Source organism: Tigriopus californicus, chromosome 6 (assembly GCF_007210705.1).
Source record: "Tigriopus californicus strain San Diego chromosome 6, Tcal_SD_v2.1, whole genome shotgun sequence".
In the NCBI taxonomy this organism is placed as follows: Eukaryota; Metazoa; Arthropoda; class Copepoda; order Harpacticoida; family Harpacticidae; genus Tigriopus; species Tigriopus californicus.
Genome location: NC_081445.1, coordinates 9,318,678 through 9,346,641, shown reverse-complemented (window position 1 = coordinate 9,346,641; position 27,964 = coordinate 9,318,678). Strand labels below are relative to the sequence as shown.

At 44.2% G+C, this 27,964-nt stretch overlaps 1 protein-coding gene across 1 annotated transcript; it reads right to left on the bottom strand.

The window, feature by feature from the left end:
- Positions 1 to 31: 31 nt before the first annotated feature.
- Positions 32 to 27,964, bottom strand: LOC131881949 (protein Wnt-4-like). The gene is made up of 9 exons (XM_059228946.1): positions 27,446 to 27,964; positions 11,690 to 11,777; positions 11,181 to 11,616; positions 6,578 to 6,895; positions 5,494 to 5,633; positions 5,058 to 5,204; positions 2,370 to 2,468; positions 1,755 to 1,961; positions 32 to 876 (listed from the first exon to the last, which is right to left on the bottom strand). Exons 1-9 carry the CDS (start codon positions 27,520 to 27,522, stop codon positions 715 to 717), a joined length of 1,674 nt encoding a protein of 557 aa, XP_059084929.1. The 5' UTR covers positions 27,523 to 27,964; the 3' UTR covers positions 32 to 714.

Here is a 27,964-nt window from a genome sequence, read left to right as displayed (position 1 = left end):
TCATCCTGATCCTTGAGGATCATGGAACGTGTTCGAGAACAAAATTGACCTTTATTGTTACATACGCAGATCTATCTATATGTACAATTTTTCCATGACAAAACGATATATTGTGGTAAGAGAAAGATAGAGGGAGAGAGAAAATACTGGGGCAACTAGGGTGGGCCAATTCATCGGCGGATAATGAGGAGATTCGGGGGAAGGAATAATAATCTCAATACATTCAAATCGGGTGGTTGAAGTCGTGCATTCACACACGCACGCGGGGAAACGACGTCGACGATTAAATATTTGGTATCTTTTCAGTATGAATCAAAGCAGTGAGAGTCATATGAGTACTGGTGTGGTAGTCACTATCTCCGCTCTTTGGATGTTTCCCCCTGTACATACAGTGTGAAGACGAGAATATGGACAAGAATCAGACTTTTGGCCAGGGAAGAAGTCGCCCTCAGTCAGAAAATTAACTTGCTTAATTAGACCAGGGCGGGATATTTGAAGGTTGCGGGGTCATCTGCCATCTAGTCGGCCGAAAGACGTTTCAAGGGCAGAGAGGGCAGAAGGTTATTATGCAGACGGGGGATAATTTTGAGGAGCCTTTTGATTGCCTAATGCTCAAAAGCCCAGAACCAAAGTGGGAAAGAAGGGGAGAGTGGGAGGGGCCGAGGGGTGATGACGACGATCCTTGTTTGATTCTTGGTCCTGTGTAAGTGTGTTTTAGTTGCACGTGCTGACATCAACATCCAAGATACATTCGTCACATTCGACGAAACAACACCAACGAAATTTGCATCTGCACCGCTCTTTACGTTTTTCTCGACGGGTTGTGTGGCCTCGGTTGCAACACATCAGATCGCATCCATCCGCACCGTGGCTTTTCTGTAAGAACAATCGAACACATATTTGAGAGACTGCTAGTTATTGTAATGAAAGTGCCATCTGGCGGTGGGATTTTTCTTTCTCTCTGGCCATATTGATGCCGTATGTGGTGATACAGATCAGGCACTCAAATGTGGACAGGAACCTTTCTTTCTATGAGTGGACTCTGTTCACAAACTGATTCTCTCTCATGTCTACATTTTTTCATCGGAATGCCCTCAGACATTCCTGGGCTCCTGGATTTTAAGTCAATGACAGGGTTCAAGATGACAAGTTTCATTAATTAATCTCAGTCAGAGGGGCCCTTGGGTTGGCTCTAAAGACACTGACAAAGGGCAAAAACTTGAGACAATTAGTAAATTTGAGAGATGACAGGCTAGAATTTGTTCAAGATGAAGCTTTTTGTAGCTTTGTGGGAAGCGTCAAATGAATATGTAATGATGTGGTGAATCAAAAAGAATTAAAATCAAGATTTGTTTTTTTTTCCTCCCCTTTTCTCCTCTCCAACGAATCGGAATTTCTGAGAGAATTGCATTTATTGTGTAATCTAAGCCTGTTCAGATTTCTAATTAGTGGAAAGACCCCCATTATGGATCAGTCACAGTATGTCCAAGCATATGTGCTAGACTCAAATAACCTCCCTGTGCCGACAAACGAGGTGTACATTAGCTGCTAATGCATTTGAAAACTAGTAAAATCGAATTGTTATGATTATTGTTTGTATGACTTCTTTGGCCACTGCCACGAGTTTTCTCATAGAAACAAGAGTGAGTCAGTCATAACAATTCTAGTCATGGGTGGTTCAGGGACAGATTTTTTTCCTGCCTGCCTCTCAATACACAAAATTAACCCCACTTATATATTTCAATTTCACCCACCGGATTGCATTCCCGCCCTTGGGTGCCTAACGAACCCTCGTAGGGTTCAAAATCGCAATAACTTGGCGAACTTTTCAAGTACACCAAGTCGGTGTCTGTGTGATGCTTATAGCCCCTGGAGCGCGTCTGCAGCATTCGGCGACCTCGATATTTGTTCTGTTGGACTTCGTGGGCGTTGTCGAATTTCTCAATCAGTTTCTCTCCAATCTGGAACAGGCCAAAAAATCCACGTTGAGTTGTACCACATCAACAAAGCAAGAAAAAAGATGTCGATCTTGACATTTCAGGGGTCTGCTGTACGGCCAAGGCGGGTTGCGGTGGCAGATGAAAAGTACCTGAACATTAAGCCTACAATTGGCTTACCAGTACGAGAACATGAGGGCTAGGGCAACAAACCACCGGGGCTCTCTCTCGAAGGAGGAGGCATTAGTAAGCTCGTTTGCCATTGTCACGGATTCAACAATGGTTCAAAGAGCGACTTTACATCTCGGTGAAAAAAGAGAGACCCTGAACTTTTTGAGGGGAAGGGGGGACAAAAGAGTTGGTGAGACATCCCAGGACGAACGAAGCTGCGATATGTTTTGTGTGTGACTGTGTTTGTGGTGCTGTTCATACCTGTCTGAAGGTTGCCACGGACCGCCAGCAAGTCTTCAATTCGCAAGATCCGGACACGCCATGGCATTTGCATTCCTGGATCATGGTCTTCTCCAAAAGCTGGAATAGAAAGAAGAAGTTTAAAGTGAATCTCCAACTCATTTCCAGAGTGATCTTGGTCTCTCCAGGGCATTTTATTTTCAAGGTACATGGAGCACAAGGGGCTTCTGAGCAACGAAAAAAACGGGGGATTGATGGTTTTTCCTGACACTTGAAATGTGGAACATTCAATGAGTTTGTCTCAAAAATCGAGGGGTGGAGCCTGCTCGGGGTGTTGGGTAAAAAACTAGTTCATATAACTGTCAAGCCCCAAAGATTTGTTCAAACTTCGTCCTCTCTTAGTATGTACTGAGAAAGTCCCCCCCCCCCCCCCCCCCCCTTCCTTTCACTGTAAAAGCCTTTGCAGGTCGATGAATGAGGGTTCTCTAAGTGCAAAGAGGTCCACCAGAACAGACCCTGGAATTAATGTCCTGCGAAGAAAATTTGAGTGGCTGTCCTCATATTTCCTCGCGAAGAGGCACTAACCACCAATCGGTTTCCCTACTAGCAGCCAGCCAATTGGTATGGCGCCAAGTCTTATAGAGTGGCGCTGACCATGAGGTTCGTTCACCCTGCGCTAGATGGCATTATCGCTTTGTTCAGCTCCAAATTGTTTCGTGCACAAGGTCTAATCCTTAAATTGCAGTGCTCGGGACGAAATCGTTTTTGTCGTCCTCTCATGTTTTGCATGTTCAAATGCTCGTCTCCCAAAGCCGAGATTCCTCCGACCACATTACAAATATGCAAGCTCAAGCTAATAAAATCCCCTATTTCTCCGTCGGAGATGTTTCAGGAGAACCGAAAGATGAACATGAAGGCGCACATGGGATGGGAGGAGGACCCCAAGATGAGTTTGTAGGGTGTCAAGAAAGATGGTAATTATCACGCTCGCCTCTTGGCCACACACGGCGTTTTACCTGCCCCGGCCTCGGCAAAACCCACTTGGGAAAAGAAGATTCCACAGCCAAATGGTTTTCAACTCTTCCATGTTCGAGTACGGACAGTGGGTCGGGGCTGTTTGAGACTATTATAATGACACCGGTAATTATCATCCATGATGATGAGGTGATTAGCTTCCAAGCGATCACATTGCATGCAAACCATTTCCACGAATGATGGCTAACCCTATTGCTAACATTGAATCTAAAGTCCAACAACGTAACGTTGTGGTCCGTCACAAGAAGACCTCGGCGAAGAATTTGCCTGGGGCCCCAAAATCCAAATTTGGTATTAATATCCAACAAAAGGCTTATTCAACCAAGGAACGGACATTAAAAAAAAGCCAATTAATGATGTAGGTATGATCTGGCAGGAATTCCTTATACCGGCCGCAACAGGCATTGAAGAGGTTTTGACGCCTCGGCGTGTGGTCCGGAGTTCGATACCGGTCGCCGTCAATTGAGACGTTCCTGGGCCATCTTTCCTTTTCCAGGGATAGTAATTACTTTTCAAGCTAGTCCTACTACTTCCAGTGAGAATGGCAGAAGCCGTGATGGTGGTGGGCACTTAAACCGCTCACAATAGAGACTTAATGACAAGGTATTAGGTTCCCTAGTGGACCCAAGTGTCGGCGGAGGGCCCCATTCCGGACAATTGTTTCTGGTCGAGCGGGCTCTTCTTCTTTCTGGGTCTGTAATTGTGTTATTCTATTTGAGGGAAGTTGTTAAGGGTAATTCGTTGCTGCTTTGATGATACCCTCACGCTTTAGCGTTACAGACGTTTCGACTACTTTATTTGGGTACGCTATTTATCTGATCTCTATTTGGGGGTCGGCTTCGCCCCATCAATGAAGGTGTCCCAAGGTGTTTTGCCAATCGGATATTGCCGAGAATCATGTGTCTTCCAATTGACTTTTGATCAAGAGGTCCATGACAGAGACGTCAGACTCAACTTTTATGATGTGCTGGTCTTTTAGCCTCCAGGGCAAGTGAGGGTCCAAATGAAATTCTTCCACCACCCTCTCTGATGGCAGAACTGTAGTGCTTCTCCCGAATATAGCCATAAACTCGAGGCTCTAGAATTCAAGCCTCCTCCCATAAATGTGCTAATTGAAGTCGTATCTGAGAAGGTGGTTGAACCATCAGCATCACACGCTCATATGTATTGGGCTTTGGGGGGGACCTCAACAATCTGTTGATATCGAACACTCGGTCGATGAAGGCGTTTTTGTGCTCAAGAGTGTCCGACGCAGAATTCATTGATCAATAATCTCGAGACTCAAGACATTTGCTACGCCTGATCTCAACACCCTTGGCATCTAAGCAAGGAGCATGGATCATAACCACATTTTCAGAGCCCGACAAGTTAAAACTCCACTTTTGCCAGGAATCAATGTTCCGACAACATCCCCAGCTCCCCGCCTTCTTGAAGCTCCATCGTTTGAGAGGCATAATCATTCGGGCTCTAATATGCCTCACCGAGCCTCTAGCTCGTCGAGTGGATTACATCAAGTCATGAATCATTTTCGGGACCGAAATCGCTATTTCACGGTGAAGGTAGGTGGCTTGGTAAACATCGTACACAGTACTCAGAGGGGGGGAATGAGAGGAGTTAACCCTCGATAAAGGAAGGCGGATTGTTCTTGATTGCTCTTGACCGGGTGAACCTTACCTTTCTGCCAACCTCATTGTTATGAAGATTCATCAAAGGTTGGGCATGATTTTTCTTATTCTTCCGACTCTGCCGTCGATCCCGTGCATCCACAAAGTCCCTGGAGAAACTCACGCCGAAATCCACGTTGTCCGAACATCCCGACCACTGTCGATTGGAAAATGGAATGGAAGCTAGGTATTAGTCTCATTATCAATGGCAGTCTACAGTGTACACGACAGGAACTATGGCCAATAGCCTAATGTAAGACGACAGTAAACAGGGGGCTTTAATTGTCATGTTTTTTTCAACGAGGACGATCGGCCATAAAACTGGGGCTCTCAGAGAAAAGAGAGATAGCAATCACACCGGCTCGTTCGTTTGGTTGTTCGTTTCATGAAGCATATTCAAGAACGGTGGAGTCTCATTTTGAAATTTGAGTGACACGATGACTTACCTCGAATCCTTCGGCTGAAGCACCTTTCAAGGTCCGGTCACACCCACAGTTCTCCAATTCTCCGGCCGAGCAAGCTTTGGTCAAGGTGTGGGCCACGCCCGCACTTGAGATGGCATGAACGAAGGCCATTTCACGAGTGCCTAAAAATGGACGGACTCATTGTGAGAGGATGCATTGGTACTGGACATGTGTTGGGCATAATTAGATTCTGAAGGGGGGTTGCAGTACATTCGGACATAAAATGACACTCTCTCTAGAATTTATCGTTTATTGTAAATCACTTTGAGTTCATTCAATTTCCAAAGCAACTCATTCGAAAGACGAGTCCGAATGCACTTTTCGCGGACGTGCTCTCTTTTGAGACGCACACGGTAGGCATAACAGAACGTTAGGGTTAATTTCTTATTTTTTTTAAAACACAGCCACATATTTCAAATGGAATGAATGCTCTACTGTGCGTGCTGTCATGGGATATATTTTAAAACTCATCAAATAATTTAAAGATCCAAGAGAAAATTTCAAGTAAATCATAAGTTGAATTATTGGCTACTGAAGCAAAACATGTATCACTTAAAACAATTTGACTTGGAAAATTGCAGTTAGTCATTTCACGCCAAGGTTAAAAGACGAATTTTAGTTGAACAAAGTCGAGGTACCTTTGGGGCACTCAACATTAAACAGCGATAAGCGCTATCAATGAGTCACAAGTTCGAGTAAAACCAAAGGGGAACCATTCATTTCGGTTCATTCAACCTATGCTTGTGTCTAATCGAGTTTGTCGTATGTGAGACAAGTCACACCCTTTCCACCCAATTCTAAAACGTTGCCCTAAAAACATATTCGGCCACTTCAACTCATGGGTTTTTTTTTGAGAAAAAAAAGTCTGCCTGAATGAATGTTTGGAGCAACACGAGGAATAAATTTCAGGGACTCTAGCCCCGAGAGAATTTCGCTGTTTTTATGATCCGCCCACGTGTATCTCTGAATAGCCTGTGGGTGGGTGGATCTTCACACTTTGAAGCTTGATATCATCATGATCATTAAGATTACAGCATCATTGATTGGGCCATTATAGAGTGCTTACCTGGTGACACCACGGGAAATGGACCAAATGTCCGTTTGTTCTTCTTTTTGTTGTTCTTCTTTCTGCCGTTCTTCCTTCCTCGCTTTCGCTTCCTTCGTCCCCGTTTATTGCCTTTCCTCTTTCGACCTCGACCCGATTTGGTTTCTTCTGTCTCGGTCTGAGTTCGCAAGTGGGTGTTATTCAGGAGAGAGGTGGTGCCCAAAACACCTCCAGTCTCGTTGTTTTGGATGTCGAATTCATCCTCCTCGTCTTCGTCGTCGTCCTCATCTTCATCAACTTCATCATCGTCTTCGGATCCAGGGTCATCGTCATGACGAGCTAGAAAAATGATGGGTTCTCTCTTTCATTGACGAGTCTATTTAAAGCTAGAGAGTTCATTAATGGATGGCTGGAGGCAAAGATTTCATGGAGATGCTTCCAAGACTTTCGACTTCAGTGGGTCTCACTGATTCAAAAGACTTTGAAAGGGGATTTTTTTTTTGCATATTGGAGCTTCATTTTGGCTTCAAAGCATCCAAACACTGTTGGGTGCATCCCAAGCTGCTCTTTCTTAGTAGGTGACAAAAACTTGATTACTCATTTTTTACTGGCTCATTGACCAATCCATGAATGATTGATATTGTTCAAGATGAAAAACCATTTGGCATTGGAAGCTGATCTCGCTTTGGACAGAGCATCAGGGGTTGCTTTCAAGACGAAGAGCCAAGGACATTGCGCACACGATGGAAATGGCATACCAATTTTGAGGCGAGTGGTTTCATCCTTTGGACTGTGCCCATCCAACCATTCCAGCAACCATTCAGAGCGTGAAGTAATCGAGGGTGTGCGAAAATGAAATTTTGATTGGAAAAATTCCTCCGAGATTGAGGATTTGAGATGGTAGAATGATCACAGACGAGATGCCCGTGGTGCCCGAAACCACCAGATCTCAATCGAATCAGGACCTCAATTCGCGCTCCTGAAGAAACACGACGTTTATCTGGATGGGGTAAACCATTTCTGTATTGGTTGGTTTTGTTCGTTCATATCCATTCATAAACGCATTTCCATTCGAGCTTTGCTGTGGGGAGAACCCTCAATGTGACGCATTGAACCCAAAGTTCTTTTGGCACATGAGAGAACTTTAGAGCTCAGTAAAATCGGATCCCAGCAAAGAAGCTCACAGATATGTCTTCTGCGAACAGTACTGAAAAGCGTTCGTTGGCTTCCACAAAAACGAAACAAGTGGAACAAAGAATAGAATGGGAAACAAAAGATCCGTCCCATGTCAAAAGAAGCAAGGAAGTTCCAACATCTCCCTTTGGGATGGGATCACCATGAATTGACATACGAAGACTGCCAAGTGACAACGGGAACAATGACGAAAGCCAACCAAGTCATCACATTTCGGGTAATGATTCCTCCTCAAATCGTCTTTGACGAGAGGGTTACGCATCAGTAAGTCCCACAATATCCATGTTTTATCAAAGAGATTTACTAGAGATAAATGTAGTAGCTTAGCCCTTCTCTCATCATAGCCCTCCAGAGTCAATTTCTAGATGTGAACAAAAGGCCAAATCCATTAAGGAACAGGTTGGAAGTTGGGGAGCAATGGAACAAGAAAGATGGAACAAAAAAGGCTGCCCTCCTCAGATTTTGAGCAAGAGCCATTGTACATACGCACGCTGTGCACTGTACAGTGCTATGGCTTCTCATTTTCTGATTTTGCTTGATAGTGCATCCCCATTAGATTGTAATCCAGAAATGAACACACTCATCCCACCAACTCAAACGCTGGCAGTTTGCGCGGGCTTTTCAAAGCGAAGCAAACGGGTGTGAGAGCAAATATGCCCGAGTTGCCCATGGGTGTGAATGACAGACAATGATATGATATGTCTGAATCTTATGACCATAACAGCTTTCTTTATTCTTCTCTCACTGCTTTGGTTCGAGCCCACCATCGCACTTTGGTCGATGGGGGGGAAAAGAATTCTTCGGTGGTGTTCTCTCTTATCTGGAGAAGGCGTCAAAAGCTCACTTTTCAGTTCCACGCGGAGCAAAAAGTGGAAATGTGGAACAACGCAAGTGCTTCTCCTAAACCCAATTACATTTCCACCGATGCTTCACGTCCAAATTAGCTCGGAAATCATTCGCATGGCGTTATCTTTGACTCATCGTGGCTGAAGAGACTGCGAAGCGACGAGTTCAGGGCAGCGAAGTTTGCAGGTGAGTTATGGGTTTTGGAGCGACAGAGAGGAATGAACCCGTTGTTGGCGATGGACCCCAAGACACCGAAACCAGAGCTGAAGCGATTCACAGTAGGAGGCCGATCCGAAGCTGGTTTCTGGCCATGATATTGTTCTAAATGAGCGATAGAATTTCAAGATGGTCCTCATGGGCTCAAATAAACATATATCGTGTTTATCGTCTACAATCTTAATGACATAATTGAAAAATTCTTCATCCTTTCCTAACCTAGTGGAGGGCCAGAGATGAAGGAGCTTGTTCACCTGGCAAACATTACCATACTCTTCTCAAGTTCGATTTCAAACCCAAGGGGGAGTGTTTCAGACTGTAAAAAGAGCTTAGTAAGTGAATGAACCAAGCCCAAAATGGGCCAATCAATTAAGATAAGTCGGGCTGAAAACGGAAAACCAGTTTGAAGTCCAACCATATACTACTCTGTTTTAGCCTTGTTCTACTGCATTTCCCTTTCTCCTTCAAAAAGAAGATAATCAACTCATCTTGGGCTTAAAGTATTTGTTCAATTATACTAATCCTCAAGGTAGGATTGCTCGCTACAGGGTTAATCTGGTCAGCTATTTGACTTTCTTGGTCTTGCCGTCAAAGGAACTAATTACTGGGCACTAAAATGAAGCAAAAATTGTCACACTTTAGGGTGTCAGCCAGGATTAATCGACCCGCTGACCATTGTCTCAAGGCGAGATTTGAACAGATCCTGGTTGCTCCCAAGATTCCGGTTGATTACCCCCTGTCCTCAAACCACAATTAGAAACAGAGAATCGAACAAGAGGAGAGATCAAAAGAAAATGAAATTAAAGGCGGACAATGGAATCGTTCCAAGGAAGAGAATACCTCAAAGATATCAATCCCGACGCAACAAACGACAAAAACGAAACCCGACACCTCAAAAGCACGATTTTGATGAAAATCGAATTGGAAAATGGATCCCAGATCCTGTTTCCAAGTAAACATTAAATCGGAATCCGATCTCTTCTCCGTCGAGGTTCGTCTCAGTTCTAAAGCACGTCTCTTCTGTTGTTCATTCGCAACTTGGGTAAAGTCAAAAAATCGCGCAACCTAAGCTGACCGGCCCACACGAGCTTGCGTATCTTGTTGATTAAGATTGTTAATAAACTTGGAAATCTTAAACCTGAAGAGTAAAATGAATTTGAGGACTCATTATCAACGTGAATTACTCTTTCAGTTGGACGCTGAACAAGTTTTGAAATTGATGAGCTCGGGTCAAAAGCTAGAAGATGTCTTGGACAGGACCTCCTGGGGGTTTCTCGATTTGAAACAAAGGCAATGACGTAGTCCTAGCAAGATCGTATCTGACCTGTCAAATTAATTAACCTCAAAACCGAAGAAGACGAAACACCTCCATGTCTCCCAGAATAATGCCAAAGAGTCTAGGGTTTTGAAATAAAACCATAAACCCTGGACACATTGATCGATGACGATTGCAGTTGGATGAGTGGTATTCATTCAAGTTACCAAACCATCGCAAAAAACGACTTTGATTGGCAATGTACTATTCCAGTGCGGAAGAGCGAGAAACCGATAGCCTTAATGGGGAGTGTGCAAACAAATTGGGGTTCATAACATCTCATCTTCTTACTCATCTATCATCACGCACCCTTCATGGGTCATCCTATTGGGGGGGTGATGACAATGGTGGATTGACAAGTCCACAACAGATATCATCTCATCTTCACGAATTTACCTCAACTCAATCACTACGACCAGACGCCCAGAAAGGAGGATGCCAATTATAGCCCAAACAGAACACGACAGATGCACCATTGTGCTAATAGATACCGGGTGCAAACCCCAAACGGTTACGATCGCAAAATCTTGAACCCCTCTTGCATGTGCAGATGTTTTTAAAGAAGAAAATCCCCTTTAGGCATCACTTGAGACATTGACAAACAATCCTTTGAAAGTTATAGTAATTCGGGATCTCGGTGGAAATCTAACCAAGTGGCTCGAGTTATGGTTCACCCTGTTGGGTGATTTACTTCATGGGAGTCCTACGTTTTGCTTCCAAATAGATCGACTATTTCGACCCTAGGGGGTGCTTAAGGACCCTCATCATGAATCGACTTCATTAAAAACGACAATTCTGCTCCTCAAAAGAGGCACCTTTTCATAAGCGCTGCCATCATAATGCTCAAAGCATTGACGTCCCTCAATTACTCGTTTTGTTCCCTATTTTTCCCGTGTCGTCGAATCTGTATGAAGTACGCAAAGTTTGCAAGGTGGGTGAGCCACTTCAGTGAAATGGAAAGTAAACACAGGATCAAGCAAGCGTTAAAATGGAGCTTATGTGATCTATCGATTCTAGTACATGTAACCCTCCTCCATCATTTGATTCACTCACCTTTTCGGCTGAGTCGTCTGCCCCTTCTTAGAGCGCGTTGGTTCAAATCCCGGCGTCGATTTCCCCCATAGCCATAATTGTTATTAGAATAGATGGCATTCATTAACGAATTTAGCCCTGGCCGAGCAGGCAAGGAATGTGAAGGCCTGGCGTCCGTAGTTTGATGATACACATACTCCGAAGGGGAACCACTACTACCTCGGCGTGAGTGATTGCTCATACCCCTCATGATTGTGGGTTCGACATAACGGCCACCCTGATAATTGGGCGACTCCAAGTTGGTCTTGATGGCATCAAAGTCTGTATTCATTTTATCTTCAAAGGAGGAACAGTTCCACCGTCTGGATCGGAACTGATACTGACATTCGTCCATAGCACGAAGGGCACCCACTCGAACCGAGTCCATGAACATAGGGTGCCGTTTGCAAAACTTGATCTGCAATAATGAAAATAGACGTGATTCACCGTATTTGGTTGGGGAGGGAGCTCTGCGTCGTAAGTATTTGTACCTGTTTTTTGATCAGTGAGCCCTTCATCTCGTTGCACACTTGGTCGGGTGGATCCACCATGGCGACCGAGCCGATCTTGGATAAAGCCCTGTAAGATGAAACGAAATCTCCATGATGTGATGTAATCCCATTCTGATCCGACGCCGCCGTCTTCGCCGGGGATGACAAATTTAGAAACCCTCTGACAAGTTGTCTCTCTCTCTCTCTGGTCATGCATGTCATCATTCCTATCATCCCATCATTGGGCTTGGTTGTCAATCGTCTTGTGAGCATAAAGCGGTCATCGACATAATAAATGGCTCACGACCACGTTTCATAGCCGAGACTTGAGCATATTTCAAAAGCAATGGGCCTAGATGGGTGGTCTTCTGAAGTCGGAAGAAATCGAAATTGAACTCAAACGCTCCCTAGGATATGTGAGGTTTCCACCCAACTAGCAACCACTTGGAGGCATTCCCACAATCTTTTGTTTCTCCCATTAACATGTTCCATCAAACGAAGTGCTATCGGTCAGTAACTCAATCAAGCAGAGGGGTGTAATGTATGTGACTGGCTACTTCCAATGACGATCTTTTGGCAGCTAAGCTGAATTTGATGCCCACTCGTCTCTCTTTCTTCTCCTCCCTCTTGAGTCTCCCCGACAATGAGGCCAGAAAGACCGTGCCAAAAGAAATGGGTTGCTCAAGATTGCCCACTTCTCCACCAAAGAGTGTGTTTCACATTCCACAATTGATGAAGTGTACGGCCGTTGGAGACATTTGCTCCTCTAATTAACATTATTGTCACATAGTTCTAGATCTCCTTCAGATTTGATCCCTAGCTCAATTTGCACGCTATCATCACGAACGCCCATGACACCGGAAATTAGCCAAACGTGGGTGCCTCCGCAAATTACCAGTCCAAAAAAGCGCCAAAATGTGGCCTGAAAAAAAAAACGTCACGTGTTGCGACGCTTGAAATCCACTTGACAGTGTTTAATCAAGAGTCTCACTTATTTTGTCAAGATTGTTAGAGTTATGGGATGGGTTTCATGCGAATTCGCAGATCCACAGAGTTTCATTTTCTGTGACAAATCTCGAGCCATTGTGCAAGCGGGGTTTGACAGAAACAAAAGGGATCTCATGTCCAATCTAACAAGAAAAGCAAATGTTGACATCCTGTGACGAAACGCGAAGAGCAAATATAAAGTATATGTATACTACTCCGTCCAATCTTCTTCCAGCTTTCCGGAGGAGTTCTTGCGATCCTGCGGAACCCAAAGCTTGTCGAGGAGATGTGTTGAAAACTTGGAAGCTGTTTTCACTCATTTTTTTCCGCCAAGCATCCCGAATCTGCACGATGAGATGGATGTGAGGTGGTTTCAAATCCCGACCTCTAATTTGTGGCGATACAAATGCAACAGCCACATGAGATCTCTCAAGACAGAAAGACAGAGAGAGATAGAGAATCACGATTCATCTTGGATCTAGGCGGCCACTATTCATACTATTCATGTGAATGGTGGTGATTCATTTCTGGACATTGTGAACTTGTGCCCCAAAAGTTGACCTCAGTCCGTGATAAAGCGACTCTTCAAATGCAATCGAAATGTATTCATGTGGTGAAGAAGCCTCTGAGGATCCTGACGATAGAAGTCGAACCGAACCGATGCCAAGTGATCTAGGTAGGAAAGGTAGGTAGGAAGGGTGGTGGTGGGCGGTCAAGCTTGAAGTATCGGAGAATTCCACACAACATGATGATCAATTGTTTCGGCCACTGGTAGCCAACAATGAATGCAATCATTATTCACCGCTTGCGTGACCAGAGTATCTACATTTCGTGGAAAAAAACTCGCATCTTCATGTCTCTTCGTTTCCATTCAATTAGACATATCATTTTCCAATTAAGTTGGCAAAAACATGGACTGAATGAAATCCAGTTCATTCTCAGTTACACTCTATAACTACAAAAAATGTACAAAAAAATGTAGCCGTTGGACCATCGTCTCCTTTCGAGACAGCAATTACGGGAAACCTCACACCCATAAAAAAGAAATGCCATACAGTTCAAAAGATCGATGTCAGAAATAGTTCAGAGACACTTTTTCCACCCTTACCTGTCAGCAATCTCCTTCAACACAACGAAGAGCCTCTCGACCACAAGCATAAAACGAGAAACTTCGGTTCGGGTTTCCGTTTCAACCCTCAGAGTAGCTTCCAAATTAGGAGGAACTCATCATGCTTTGAATTTGGTAAGACAGTTTTAAAACATATTTCGTGAGGATTGTTCCCCTCTCAAATGGGCTGCCCAAAAAAGGGATGGAAGCATGTCCGTATGAGTGTAAGTACAGGGTCATCAAGGCGAAATAAATAAGCCAGATTAGGTGCGCTTAATTAAACATTCCATTTGGCTGAGTTATTTCCCATCTTTTGTGTTGACCTCAAGCATAAATTCTCAACACCGGACGTCCCTGAACAACAGCCAAAAGAGAGATGGGTGGCCCACCCAAAAATGAGGAGGCATATCGAACCATCGGCACGATGGTACAGCTGCCCACCGTTGTCATGTACCCTCCAAACCAGCCTAAGGTAGGGCGACCCTGGATGGCCAAAGGGCAAGGAAATTCAATGCCAACCTAGTAAATGACCCTTAAGCTATCAGAAGCTTTGGCTTTGGCCTTTTTTTTTTGCCGTCCAACTATCTGATGAATGTCGATTAGAGCAGGCCACTGTAGATTTAGTAATTATCTGTGATAAGCACCTGATACGCCAAAGACAGGTCGATGGGCCTGGGCAAAAAAATTCCCATGAATACGTCCAGAGTTTAATTAGATTTGAGATACTCCTCACTCGGCAAGTGAATGTAGTAGTATGCTTCAAGTTGAACGTACCAATTAAGTGCCCCTTAAAATCTTTCCATCTCTCTCGAAGTGGTGGGTTCAATAACCAAAATCTTCATCAATAGTTCTAGAACGTCGCCCGACGTTCATGCTTTATCTCAGTTCGATGTATAAAATAAGCTTCCATAGGGGTCACCCAAAAAATATGTTTGGTTCAAGACCGGATTCTTGGTTGTTGAACAAGTTGAGCATGACTTGGAATTATGGGTGGTTGTGGACTTGCAGTGTTTTCTCAGCGCTGGCTCAAAAGTGATCAGTGATCACCGATTTCTGCCACATCATCTAACAAGCGGGATTGGTTTCATTACTGGTCATGGGAATTCTTCGGCTATCGAATTTTGAAAGACGCTTTGAGACTACATAGGTGCTGGTTTGACGCCGGCATATTTGGAGCTTGAGGCGGTTCTTGGAAGCACTCCGGCACGCCCTCTATCAAAAAGGTTCTATTCAATCCTAAAATGCCCATTCAAAACCACATGTATTTGAAAAGCGTTGACAACTTAATGGAGCCAATTCTTTTCCATTCAGAGTTGAGAGCTAGATCTGAAGGAGAGGACGATTGCCTCAAAATATATTCACACTTTTTCTCTCCAGAACCAGGGTCAGCCATAGACAACCGCACGCTGGACGGGTAAATATGAAACATGTTATGTACCATTAAATAAATGTATTCATCCCAAGCCAGAGACCAAGAGGTAAGAGCGAATACAGCGCCAAACAGAGGTAGCGGCAAAATGATGCATTATGAACGTACCGTTCCCCGTAATAAACCTCTGTGAAAATCTTCATCAGTGGCATTAGCGGACAAGAACGGGGCATAAATGTCAGATGAGCAGGGTTGATACACCCGGGAAATTCATGGCCTTCACGGATTTGCATACACTGCTATCTTAATTCGTCGATGGGCGGCGCGATAAGCATTTTCTCAAACTCTTATTTGTTGTCGAAGCATGTCCGCTGGCAGGACGACAAGTTCCTCAACAAGCCTCAGCCTAACCAAAATGGTTGTAGAAGATTCAAAGATAACCCTCAATCCCGATTCTGTCGACGATGTCCCTCGTACGTGCATGTGATATTTATATGTACTGTATATTGTGTGGACTAGATGGATTAATCCATTGTCTGAACTAGAATCTCTGGCATTTTCCAACATGGACGGACAGATGGATGGATGGATGGATGAGCAGAGAATTGAAGAGTTTCAAGTCATGAAGCGAACTTGTTGACAAAAAGGATTGTTATCACTTGCTATCTGGCCCATTATCAGATATCAACACTTTGGCGCTGCCTGTCTCGCTTCAAGTCTGACAGGAACACGATTCTGATAGCGCCAAAGTCGCTCCAGACGCGCCAGATCTTTTTTCTAGCAAGAAACTTGGCTCCAATTATTGGCTATCTTTCGCGTTTGAAACAAACTCATCTAGATTCCAAATTTCTAGGACCAACCGATAGTTTGACCAAAGAGGATAATAGGAAATAGGATGGCACCCCTAAGCAGATAGGGTTGACAAGTGCAATGAAGTGCAAACGGAAGCAACTTTTTCCTTTGTACAATAGGCAGGTATCTCCGAACTTTGAGGGAGCTAGAAGATCCAGATCAATTCTGTCAATTTCGACAACATCGGCCGCCTTTTCTCTCGAGTTCTCCATTACTCAGGATCTCAAGCCATCTCTCCATCCACTTTTCGTGTACAAACCTACTTCCAAGTCCATACAATTATCTGCTTCAAAAAGTCTACCGTTGATGGCTCCTCCTGAAGTGTTCATAGCCCCTGACATCTCAATTTAAATTCAAATTTCTTTGTTTACGTGGCAACTTGGGCCTGGCAAGACTTTTAACACATTGCTCGTCTCTCTCGTCGAGAAGCAAATCAGACCCAACCAAAGGCCTCAATTCTCGTTGGTCGGGCAGGAATTTTAAAACCAGTGAGGAATCGAGATGATTCACCCACACTCCCTTCCAACGAAAATCGGATCGAGTGTTGTGGCGATCAAAAATGTTTCGGCGTTGAAACTCGTGGGAATTTGTGCGGCCCAACCGAATGATCCAGTGGTCAAACCAGCAATTCAAGAGTGGGATGGCATGGTTGGCATACCTGGGTATTCCTTGAGTGGTCTCTGACGAAAGAAAGAAATATTGGAGAGGAGCCTTTCTTGTCTTCTCTTGCTGATCAGACAGACAGCCTAGATTGACGACTAGAAGCATCTGTCTTTTTTTACAAGCTATAAAATGATTGAAATCACAAATAAAAATTAGTGGGGTCATAAACCCGAGCAATGGGTATTGAAAGAGGATTCCTAGTGCTCCTGTCTGTTCCGACTTCCTGCTTTGTGGTCCTGCTTTGTGGTCGTGCTTTGGTTATAATGAAGAGGTTAGACTCAATATTTTTTTTGGCAGTGCACAGAGAGGACTGTTGCAGGATGTCCTCTCCCTATTTTGAAAGATCCAAGTCTTTGATATTGAAGATCTCCTTCTCCGATTAACAAGAGAGATATCGCGTCTTATCTTGTGAGATCATGAGATTCAAAAGATGTTTTTGTTCACACCAAATATTGCGATCCCGGTGACTGCTAAATATCACGAAAGACAATATTTCCCTTAAAAGCTTTTAAAGTGCCCACGAAAAATTTTTGTTTGTGGACTTCCAAATCTTGCATTGTTTCTTCCGTCGTCCTCTCTGAATGGTCATTCGAGGTGTTCTTCAGGGTACAGGGCTCGCACCATCACTCGCCGGACTGCTACTTTGTGTGTGTGTGAATTGTGAACGAAGATTTCAATTCCTGACCTGGCCGAGAGGTACCCACTCACTGCCCATTGGCTGGGACCGAGGGTAAATGGCCCCCAAAAGCAGGTTGGTGATAGATATATGGCTCGTAAATATCCCTTCGACACGGCCACATCATGTCACTCCCTACCGATTCTATGCACCAGGTTTTCTATTCCATCAGCCCTTCGTCCAGCCAGCGAGTGTTCATGGCTGCCTCCAAAGAGCTGTCTAGACGAGCTAAGCAAGGTTTCCGTTCTAGTTTCAAATAGCATCGAAATGCTCGATCAACTCTTTTTTTTGACACCATCAATGGACGAAGGTCAGTGATTGAAATTTGTTTTCCAAATGAAAAGGGGAAACGTTTGCTTGAAACACTAATCTAGACTAGTCTTTGGTGAGCCTACCAAGTTCATGGAATGTCTCATGAAAATTCTTTAACGTCATCAGACCAGGTTCGAATGAAGCAGCTTGAGTTTGACCTTATCGTATCATTACTGGGGCACCGGGAGCTTAATAAAGGCTTTTAAACCAGTTTCCCGTGCCGAGCTTTAGTGCCGGAGTTTCAGGTGCAAAACTGCGTCGATCTGCATGGAACTCAAAAGCCATCAATTGGAACTTTGAAGCACATGAGCCTCTCTTTTTTCCGTTGTTTCCAGGGTTTTCACCACTCTTCACTGTTTTACAAATGGAATGTGAGTCTAGCAAAAAAAAAAAAGACTGTTGGCCGAGGGATTGTGGTCAGTGCTTTGGAGCTGGTATACAGGTATGTCCCTCCTGACACCTGTGCTTGAGGGTCAGGAATTGACAGAGGGGGATATAAACTCTGATCTATGGACTCAAATAGTAGGGTTGAAACGAATCCGAAGGATCAAGCCAATGGTTGTCATCGATCAATTGCTAGCTGGCTTTGGGTTGTTAGTCATTCAATTTTCCCTCTCAGGTCAAACCCCGGTGTTCTCTCATCGATCTTTTCAAAGGAAGAGCAAAGCCTCTCACCAGGGTTCTTGTTTTGAACACTTCATTAGCTAAGTACAGAGTGCAGCATTGGGTCGACCGTTGGTCGATGGTTGAACGATGCTCACAAGTAAGAAGTCCTCGCAGACCCTAAAACAGTCCATGAAACCGAAACCTCAGCGTCAGTTTGCCCTATTTTGTTTGCATTGGGTTCGCGTTACCCTAGGACTGCAGAATATGCGTGCTTGAGGGTTACGTTAGTTAGCTCTATGGTTTGAGCTAATCTATTCATACCTCTGTGGAATCTCCGGATACAATTTCAATTGAGGACCCCCCCTTTCCAAGTTGTGCTTGGGAGATATTCAGGCCAAACCCAAGGTGGTAATGTGCTACATTAGGCTCCTCGAAAAGACGTCCCATTACCTCGTGATTTTGAGCGACTGACGTTGAAGGGTGACCAAGGTGTGCGTACTCCTTGCTTGCGTGTGGTCGTGAATGCTTTGGGTGAAAAGGGCACTCAAGATTCTAAATTAAGTTATGTCTCAACGTCGCTTGGGCAAAAAAAACCAGCTCAAAACCATTTGAATACGTCGAGACGAGGAGTCAAAGAAGCAGAAGAGGTGGTGATTTTTTTATCCGGTGCGTTTCAGAGACTTTGACGGGCGGAGCAAATTGCCACAATATTCACGGGCAAGCATGATTGATCGAAGCGTGGATGGAGACGGGCACAAATAAACCATATCTTGGGAGCTTCCAATCGTCAGAGCGAGTCTGCCCCATAACTGTATTGTATGGCATCCATGGCAGTTTGAAAATCATCGAAAATATTTTGTTCACATTTCTGATTCGATGCACCTCATGTGACAAACCGGGCTGACAAGCGATCTCTCGCACTCTCTGAATTGGATGAATAAATTGCCACACACCTTGCGCTCCTCATTTTAGAAACGGGCGCAAATTGTCACTGAAGGACCATCTCGAATAATTAGAAGCCAGCACCAACCAAAAAGGTGCAATTGGTTGGATTCCGAATACCAAACGATGACCAGTTCAACTTCATTGGAAGTGGAAGTCCATTGGACTCATTGGTTTGTCGGTGGTTTGGTGGGATATGATGAGTTGGCGGCGGTGTTTTGGCGTTATAATGATAGGGGGTTTGTGTGTTTGAATTGAAGGTTCCCGGACGGAAATTCGAAGTTTCAGAATGTGATTGGGTTTCTCCCTCTGTCTACCTCACTCTTCGTCGGAGTCACTTTCGATAGGGATCATTAAACAGGACCAATGGATGGTGTTGTTCAGTGTTATTGCAGATGCAAGAACCAGTACATAAAAGTGTGTAAAACTCCAGGTAAGGTATTGATTCTGCGTCTTAATACGCTTAAACGCATTTGAGAACAGTCCCGTTCCGTAAATGGCGAGTTGGAGAACAAAGAGAGCAAGCAACCCTACAGTATGATGTTGACGATGATGATGCTGTCAATACCATTTTCCCGATTTAACGATTTCCGGCTTTTGGACGAGTTGCGGTCGAGTGGTCGGTTCTCCCATGATCATGTCCATGTCTCTATTGTCATTGGGGATTACCCTTGATTAGACTCGGATTGGAGGTAGTATGAGGTATAGGTACGGGAAATCGCTTATGGAGAACGACTGTCTAATTGGATGGCAATGGCAAGGGACGTTGCGCTGAGCTGAAGCAGCTCAAATTTCAGAGAACATCATCCAAGTTCTTAATTGGACGCCAAATTTGATCCAAGTCCTCGGATCGATCGCTGTGAATGACAAGCTCCTCGATCCAATGCTCCAGTTTCCTTCCCAGTGGCCTCAATGAATATATAAACAGGAACACATCTCTCCTCAGGTCGTAAATCTCGTCCTCTGTGGGAGGATTTCACATAAAACGCGTCTAATGATACACAAACGCTCGGGAATACTGTACACATCAGTCTCTGTCATAGACAGTCATCCAGTCAAAACGTCGTTCAGTGTCCATGCTTGTTGGCCTCAGCTCTCGATTTACTAGGTACTTAAAGGGCAATGTGGAAAGAAAGTTGATGCTGGCTCAAGAAGGACTGTGGCTATCTGTCCACTTGATGTGAAGTGAGCTGATTAGTCCACGATCAAGAGACTGACTCGTGGAGAGCAAGAGAGTGTTCCTCCTTCAGGTACGAATGAACGAATGAACGAACGGGCGTCTCGAGATGTGTCGAAATTTTCTGTAAAAATATACAACCCCCAAGGATTGTGTCTGCAATCACATGGCAACTTGTGAACGACATCCTGATGAGCTAATTCACTTTAAATAGACAAAAATCTAACATCAATTCCATGAAGGTCCAAACAATAACGATCCAGTCAGTCTGGAACGGACTACAAGAACTAATTGAAAGCTACGTGGCCAGAGGTAGAGAAACAATGAATAGCAATCCTCCTCCTGTCCTATGAACATTCCCAGAGATATGGGGATTCCGTCGACTTGCTCGCTTCAATGGGATCCAAACTGTTGGGTAATAAACCTTTCAATAAGGAGCCAATTGGCCCACTAACATACCCCAAAGTAGAAATGGGCACACGATATGTCCCAGAATGCCAGGACAGCGAGTCTTCTTGGACCCAATCCTGCAAACTAGGTTGCAGTGTGACCAAGTCTGAGTGTTGACTTTTTTGGTAGAGGGATATTGTTCACTATTTGGTGCTACACTTCAAGCCAGAGGAGTCAAGAGGTGGGCAAGAAAATTGAAATCTCAAGTGGAGAAAACTGTCTCACCTTTTAAGGCTGGACCGATGAGATAACTCAATTGAGCAGGTAGTTTTTTTTTCAATTTGACACTTCATTGTCCAGTCGAGAAAACCGTGCTTCAAAAGTGATTGGGAATATCTCCTTGAAAAGTTGAAAAGCTCACACTCCCACTTGTACTACCAATATAAATGAAATTGAATCTACTACTATCTGCAACAAAAGCCTGTTTTCGGAATACGAAGGAAGATCATTGCCCAAACCTTTGTCCTCAGACTCAACCAGAGGGGTTGTGAAGGTTCAAACCAATTTGCGCCAGCAATGCATAGATAATCTCTTTGTAATGGTGCAGTTTTATTCTAACGAATCGATAGTAATAAAACCCAACGGAGTCGCAATAACATTTTTCGCGTGTTGGGGAGCAAATTCCACGAGAAAGGGCATGAAAAGGATGGAAAAAATGCCCCCTCCCCTCCCTTCTGTTATACTGTATACCACAGCACAGAGTGTGGATATGTGTGTCAAATTGCGCTCATGATGTCAGAGCGAAAGAGAGACAAGCGGATCAGGTTTGGCGTGGCGTTCTACTAAAGTGCGATCAACGCCAACAAGACTTTTTCAATCACATTCTTATAAACTACCACCAGATGGAGGTAAAGACGGGCAGACTTTTTTCCTCTTAAAATTAGATTCAAGGTCATATTAGGCCACCCTGAACCTGATTAAGTTTGAAGGGTAGCTAAAAAGTCGATTGAAAAAGCCAATAGACAATTTATTAAGTTACTACCTCTTACGGATTACTCAACACTTTTGAAAATATGTATTCAAAATTGGAAATGAATGCTACAAAGGTAGTAAGGTGACCGGCTTGAAATTGGCAAACCTTAGGACAGGTTGTCAGAGGATCAATCGGAGTGCCAAGAAGATTCGTAAGGGTTGCAAAAAATACACAACCAAAAGCGAGGAGAATACTACTTTGAGTTATGTTCAGTCCTTATTGTTCAAAGTAACTTCCGTTTCGGGATTAAAAACTTAAACTTTTGTTCCTTTCTTTCGGGCTCGTTGACAAAAGTTTGGAGAAACAATGCTCAATACAAGCTCCGTTTTCCAATTAAGTAGACAAACTTTTTTCCCCCTGTTCTTTGACTCGACTTGCTTCTTTTCCCTCTCTTTTCTCGCCAACCTTGGAAGGAGAAGGAGAATCAATATCGAGGCTCCCGTTTGGTTCCGAAGAATCTGATTTAGATTGAAATGTTTGAAAAGTCAGTCCGTGGACGAAGACTTCTGGAGAATGTCAAACTGGGTAAAATCCCATAAAATGAGAAGCCATACTGAGCCAAGATATTACTCTTTGGCCCTCTCAGAGAGGCGAGATCTCGTTGGCTTTTTAAATATCCAAACTGTGAAACGGTGAACAAGCCTCACTTGGGTCTCCTATCTGGAGCAAACGAAATGTGTGTCTCTGTTCGTGGCAGTTATGATGGGCTAGCTCAAAGACAACTTAAAAACCATTCCATAAATAAACTTATCCCGGTTCCATTGGACTTTTCCAAGCTCAGAGAGAGGGGTGACATTGTTAACAGAGCAACTTACCTGGAAATAAAAGGAAAAAAAAACCTCAGGTTGGCAAGTTTGTACCAAAAAACAGCCCCGATCACGGTCTTGAAAGGAAGATCATTAAGACGATCGGGCCAGTTTTAACACTCTCTGATATCAAAGAGATGGACAACTCGCTAAAAGGTAGAAGGTGCTCTTGCCCCCTCCTTTGCTTTTCGATCTAGACAAGTCTAGATATCTGGATAAATCAGTTATAAGGCCAAAAGATGGAGGGGGGATTGGATTGGCGGGAGTGCAACATCTATTCTTCTCTTTGAGGTTGTTTTGCATTTTGGATGGCTTTGTTTTGACAGCTCCAAATATTTGACAAGAAATGGAGACTAAGTGGGTGCTTTGCCATCGGCATATTCTCTCATAGGTCGTGTGTGATCAATATTCCTTCACACACCTTTCAGCCCTTCAAATTGGTCAAAAGTAACCGTCGGTAGTCGGTTCACTAATCAAAACATGGCTCCAATTAATCCTGACGAGGGCCCGGGTCGGGTTTGGAACCCCAACCCTGGAGAACGACACCATCGAGCTCATCTATGTTCATATTCAATATGCTCAAGAATCTGTGAAATTCGTTTCCAAGAGGGATTCCCGAGGCCTAGGCTTACCCATGTCCTATTTCCCTTGAAGAATCCGAATCTCCTCACACCCCCAATATCATCAACAACAGCAACAACAACAGCATCAAGTGGAAAGAAATTTCGCGCAAAGATCATTGGACAAGAACAGACCGGAAGAGAAGGTGGTGATTAAAACCACGTTGTTTGATCCAATAATTGCTCCTTTGGAAATGAGCCCGATCTGAAAGGAAACATCTGCGAATCTGGATGGACACGTCTTTGACGAATGAGTGAGTGAGCGAATAAATAGCTGGTGGCTAAACAATCCAGAGTGAAAAGGGATTTGAATGAATTAGGGATTCTTGGGAAATCGAATAAGAGCTGAGAGAGGAGTGGGAAAGAGACGGATACTTCCTCTAGGGGTCAATCTGGGTCTCAAGAGAGATCGCGGAGGGAAGACACAGGAAATGATAAGACAGCGTGGCTCGCAAATGGAGCCTCTTTGGCCACTTTGGAGGTGTTGCCATACCATTAGTGTCCCCGTTGATGGAGGATGTATTTTGATGAATTGGTTGGTAAATTAGAGTTTGTCGGTCGTTGGGCTTTGAGCGAAGAGCAATGAAGCAATGAAACAATGAAACGGCCGTCTGTTGGCTCATGGATTCCAGAAGCAAAAGTTCGAGTAATCCCTTCTTCTAAGCTTTGCCGTGCAGAGCTGGACGAACTTGTTTAAGAGTCAAGTCAGGGCAGCAAGGATTTTGAGAAGTCTTAAAGTGTTTATCAAAGTGCTGACGTGGGCCATGTTGCTTATCATGAAACTTTCAAAAAACATTGATATGGGACTCGGCATTATCCGAAACACCCATCTCCCTGATCAAATGACCATTTCTAAGACGAGAAACAGGAAGTGGCCCTTGGCAACACGAAGCGGAATTTTGGCAACCCTGAGAGCCGCGGACTTGTTTATCTTTGAGTAAGAAGCTCAAACTCATGACGTTTGTTTGGAACACACAGATTCATATTTTCTCATTTTCTGGTTCCTCGTTCCCGGTATCCACTTTTCTCGGTCCTCTTTTTTTTTTTAATTCCAGCCTCTGTTATCCTTTCTTAATCCCTCTGCAGAGAGTCTAAAATTGAAAGCGACATGCACACGACGAGGGACGAGAAAAAGTTTGAGAACGAAACGAAAGCAAAGACGAAGAAGAATCCTCAAAGAAAAAAGTGGAAAGATTGGAAGTTGATTGACATATATTTGGATGTGCCTTCGCAGGATTTTGCCCTGTCTTCGGGTGTCGTATATTTGATTTAATTCATCTCATTCCATACCTTCTCCGCCCCATTGATTTTCCCCCCATTTCCTCGAGGGAAAAAACACGTGGAGCCGAGGACATCTTTTTAGACTGGCTCAATTTTCGAAGTATAGCCTAGACTTTTTTTCCTCATCTCTTGCTGGACGCTTCAAGTGACTTCGCTGAGGCAAGAGGGATCAAAAAGTGAGTGGGGGTGCGCACTAATGACGGTTTCATACGTCAGCAAAAAAAAAATCATCATCCTCGGGGCTCCAAAATACCTTTGACGCCAGAAGTTAAATAAATTGGAAAATTCCCGGATTTCTTCGTCCCAAGACAAACAATTTCCCCGATTCCCACGATCGATATTTTGATTCGATCGATTGACCATTCCATACTAGAGGAAGATATCAATCGAGGGTGTAATGATTTTATGACTCGATTACATCATAAGAACCGCCCTCTGCATTAGGAGACTTGGTGTGAGACTTTCACTGTTTCGAGGGTGGCGAGTGATAATAAATCACCTTCAAAGGTCTAAGTTTAGATCCACCCAGCCATGACTCTCAAGAGTTATTGATAAGCTTGTTTGTCTTCGTCTCAAATGAAACAACGGTGAAATGCCTGAGCCAAAATTTGCCAGTCTCAAATCCTGTCACTTTCCCGATCGTTTTCTCACTCATCGATGGGCAAGAAATTGGATCGGAGAACACGCACACAAAGACACCTTTCATCAGAAAAGAAGATTCAATGAGACTGTTACAGCCTTCACTGAAATTGGTGGACTTTGTTCTTCCACTCTTGGACTTCTTGCCCACCAAAATCCTCCACAAAACTAGACTACCTCCCCGTGCAAACCCCCAACATTCAAGACAAGATGTCCAAGACAGCCGCATGGATGGATGTGATATCCCCAATATACGATATGAGTTACAAGACTAGTCAGTTTTCGATTCATTGGAGCGCAATAAGTACTTCGGGGGGTCTTCAAAAATTGAACACGAAAACCTCCCAAGCCAACCAAGACGTCGAGTTCAGTAACAACAACAACAACGACGACGACACCGACCGATCCAATCCGTGGGTTTCGGGACTGCTCAAAACGAAGAGGGGAAGGATAGGATGAGAGGGCGGTATAATGAAGAACGGAGAGGAAGAGGCAGCTGGATGGATATTGGATGAGTTCCGAGCAGACAAAATCATGATTGCTCCAGATGGATTAGATCCATTTCGAGACATGTCGTCCCATGGCCACCTTTCCGGACTGCTAGCAAAAATGTGGACTAATTTTCTGCATTGGTCATTAAATCCGGAATTCATCACCCTATTCCTGGTAAATTGCCCCGGCGCCCGAAAACCCACCCGAATGGACAATGGATTACTTTTTTCTCTCTCTCTTTAATACCCAAAATTGAGCCTAGTCCAATGGATTGGTTCCATTGTCAAATAGCAATTGAGCGAATTCGGATTGGAGTGCATGCAACCCATTTTGAGATAATCATAGATTTAGGTTTCTTGAATTGCTACATTCAGGGCAATCCGGGGCCCAACATTTTGGGAGAGATGAAGAGAAAAAAACCTCATATACGAGTTGTACAATTCTCCGGCCTATCATTAGCACCTCCTCCTGCAATCTAATCTTAAAGCCCTGGCACAGAAAACCCCATTTTTGGACGCAAGATTGAGGCCTAAATTGATGGACACCTCTTACGTACTAGATTCGTGCGGTTGAGCAGGGAGCAAGTTCAGCTCCACGAAGAGTGATGTTGCCATAAATGGAAGTCAATATGTTTGAAGGAATACCTCATGACCAAAAATTGGGTTGGTGATCCATATCGGTGGTGAATACCAAAAAGATGGATGGCCAAATTGCCGCATGACACTTTACTTTCACCTCAGCCTAGTTTTTGCAAACTTGCTTCGACAATCAATTTTCGAACGACCCCGAATCGCCATTCAAAGTGGGATGTTTGAGTCCAACAACACTTCCCATAATATATCTCGAGGCTCTCTAGAGGAGAATGAAATAAAAATCCTGCCTTGTTTTCCCGGAGAAGACTGCCGGGGTTTAAAGTTCTTAATGGCTTTACGGATGACCCTGTCTCGGCTAGAAGGGTAATTAAATTACACTTTTTCATGTCTATCGCTCACCTGCTTGCGGCGAAAAGGTCACCGCAGAGGTCAGCCAGTAATTCGAGATCGAACCATCCGCACCAAAATTCACTTCAAACCCACAGAAACTCCTTTTGCCGAAGAGAGAAAAGCGAGTCCCTTTTCTACATCATAGCTTATCCCCTGCTCACTACATAGCTTACAGTTCATACAGAAGATATGGTTGAGAAGGAGGAGGAGGGATTCATTGCCTTTGAATCATGGAACGAACCGATTTGCCACGATGTGTCAGTGCAAAATTCTTGACATGGGCTCGCCGATGACGGCGATAGCGATCCTGGATGTAACCCCCACTCTCCTGTCATTAATGGTTTTTTTTTGCCTTTTCCACGGGGACTTTGTGAGACAAAGAACCTTTCCTTCAATCCAAGGCGAATATTTGAATATATGGCTATTTTGTGAAAAGAGGACCAACGCCAAACCGTGAACCCCCAACCGATCCCTCAAAGATAGAAACTCTTAATTGATATGTCAGAGAAAATTACTCATGTTTCATTGAACACCCTAAATAGAAGTACTAGATACATGTAAGGGGGGGATTTGGAAAAGAGGGGCCCCGTTCCCGAGGTCTCTGCTTAATCCATTGAGTAAGATAAGTATGTCTATATATTTGTCTTTCTTGGTGTTGACAATCGAATTGTGGGAAGTTTACTCATCACAATTCCTTGGGGACTAAAAAGCGGAAATTTTCCCAGATTTCAAACGGATTAGCCATGTTAATCCCATTGATTCGCGGAGATCAGGAAGACGGGCCTGGATTTCAAGACTAAGCACAAAAGGTACTACTTACAGCCATCGGATTGCTTGAATGGATTGGGATTGGATGAGAACCGCGACCAGGATGGCACACAAGCCGTAAACTTTCATGTTGAAGGTTAACACTTGGGGATCGGTTCACTTCACGCACTTTTCAACGATCAGAAGAGTCAGTCGCCACCGTTGTTACAAATCACTACTAGGCTACAAACCGCTATTGACGTCCTTGGCCTTCAAGGACATGGATGCCACAACCTTTCACTCCTAAATCTTCGATTCAACTAAGGTGCCCTTTCATAAGGGGCGAAATTGCTTCCAGATCTCTCGATGGCTCACAAAGGGACCCCGGGCGAAGGCAAACGTCCCCGCGAAACTCGGTTGGCAGACACTTCCTCGCAACTGACGGAAGAGCGAGCATTCACGATCCGATGCCAAACCATCCCCGGGCGGTTCTTTGGCTTCCACTGGGGCTCAGTCCTCGACGAACAGATCCATGTCCAGATTGTGCGGCAACTCTTGAGAGCACGCGACGTCACAGGAAGCCGACTTCGTG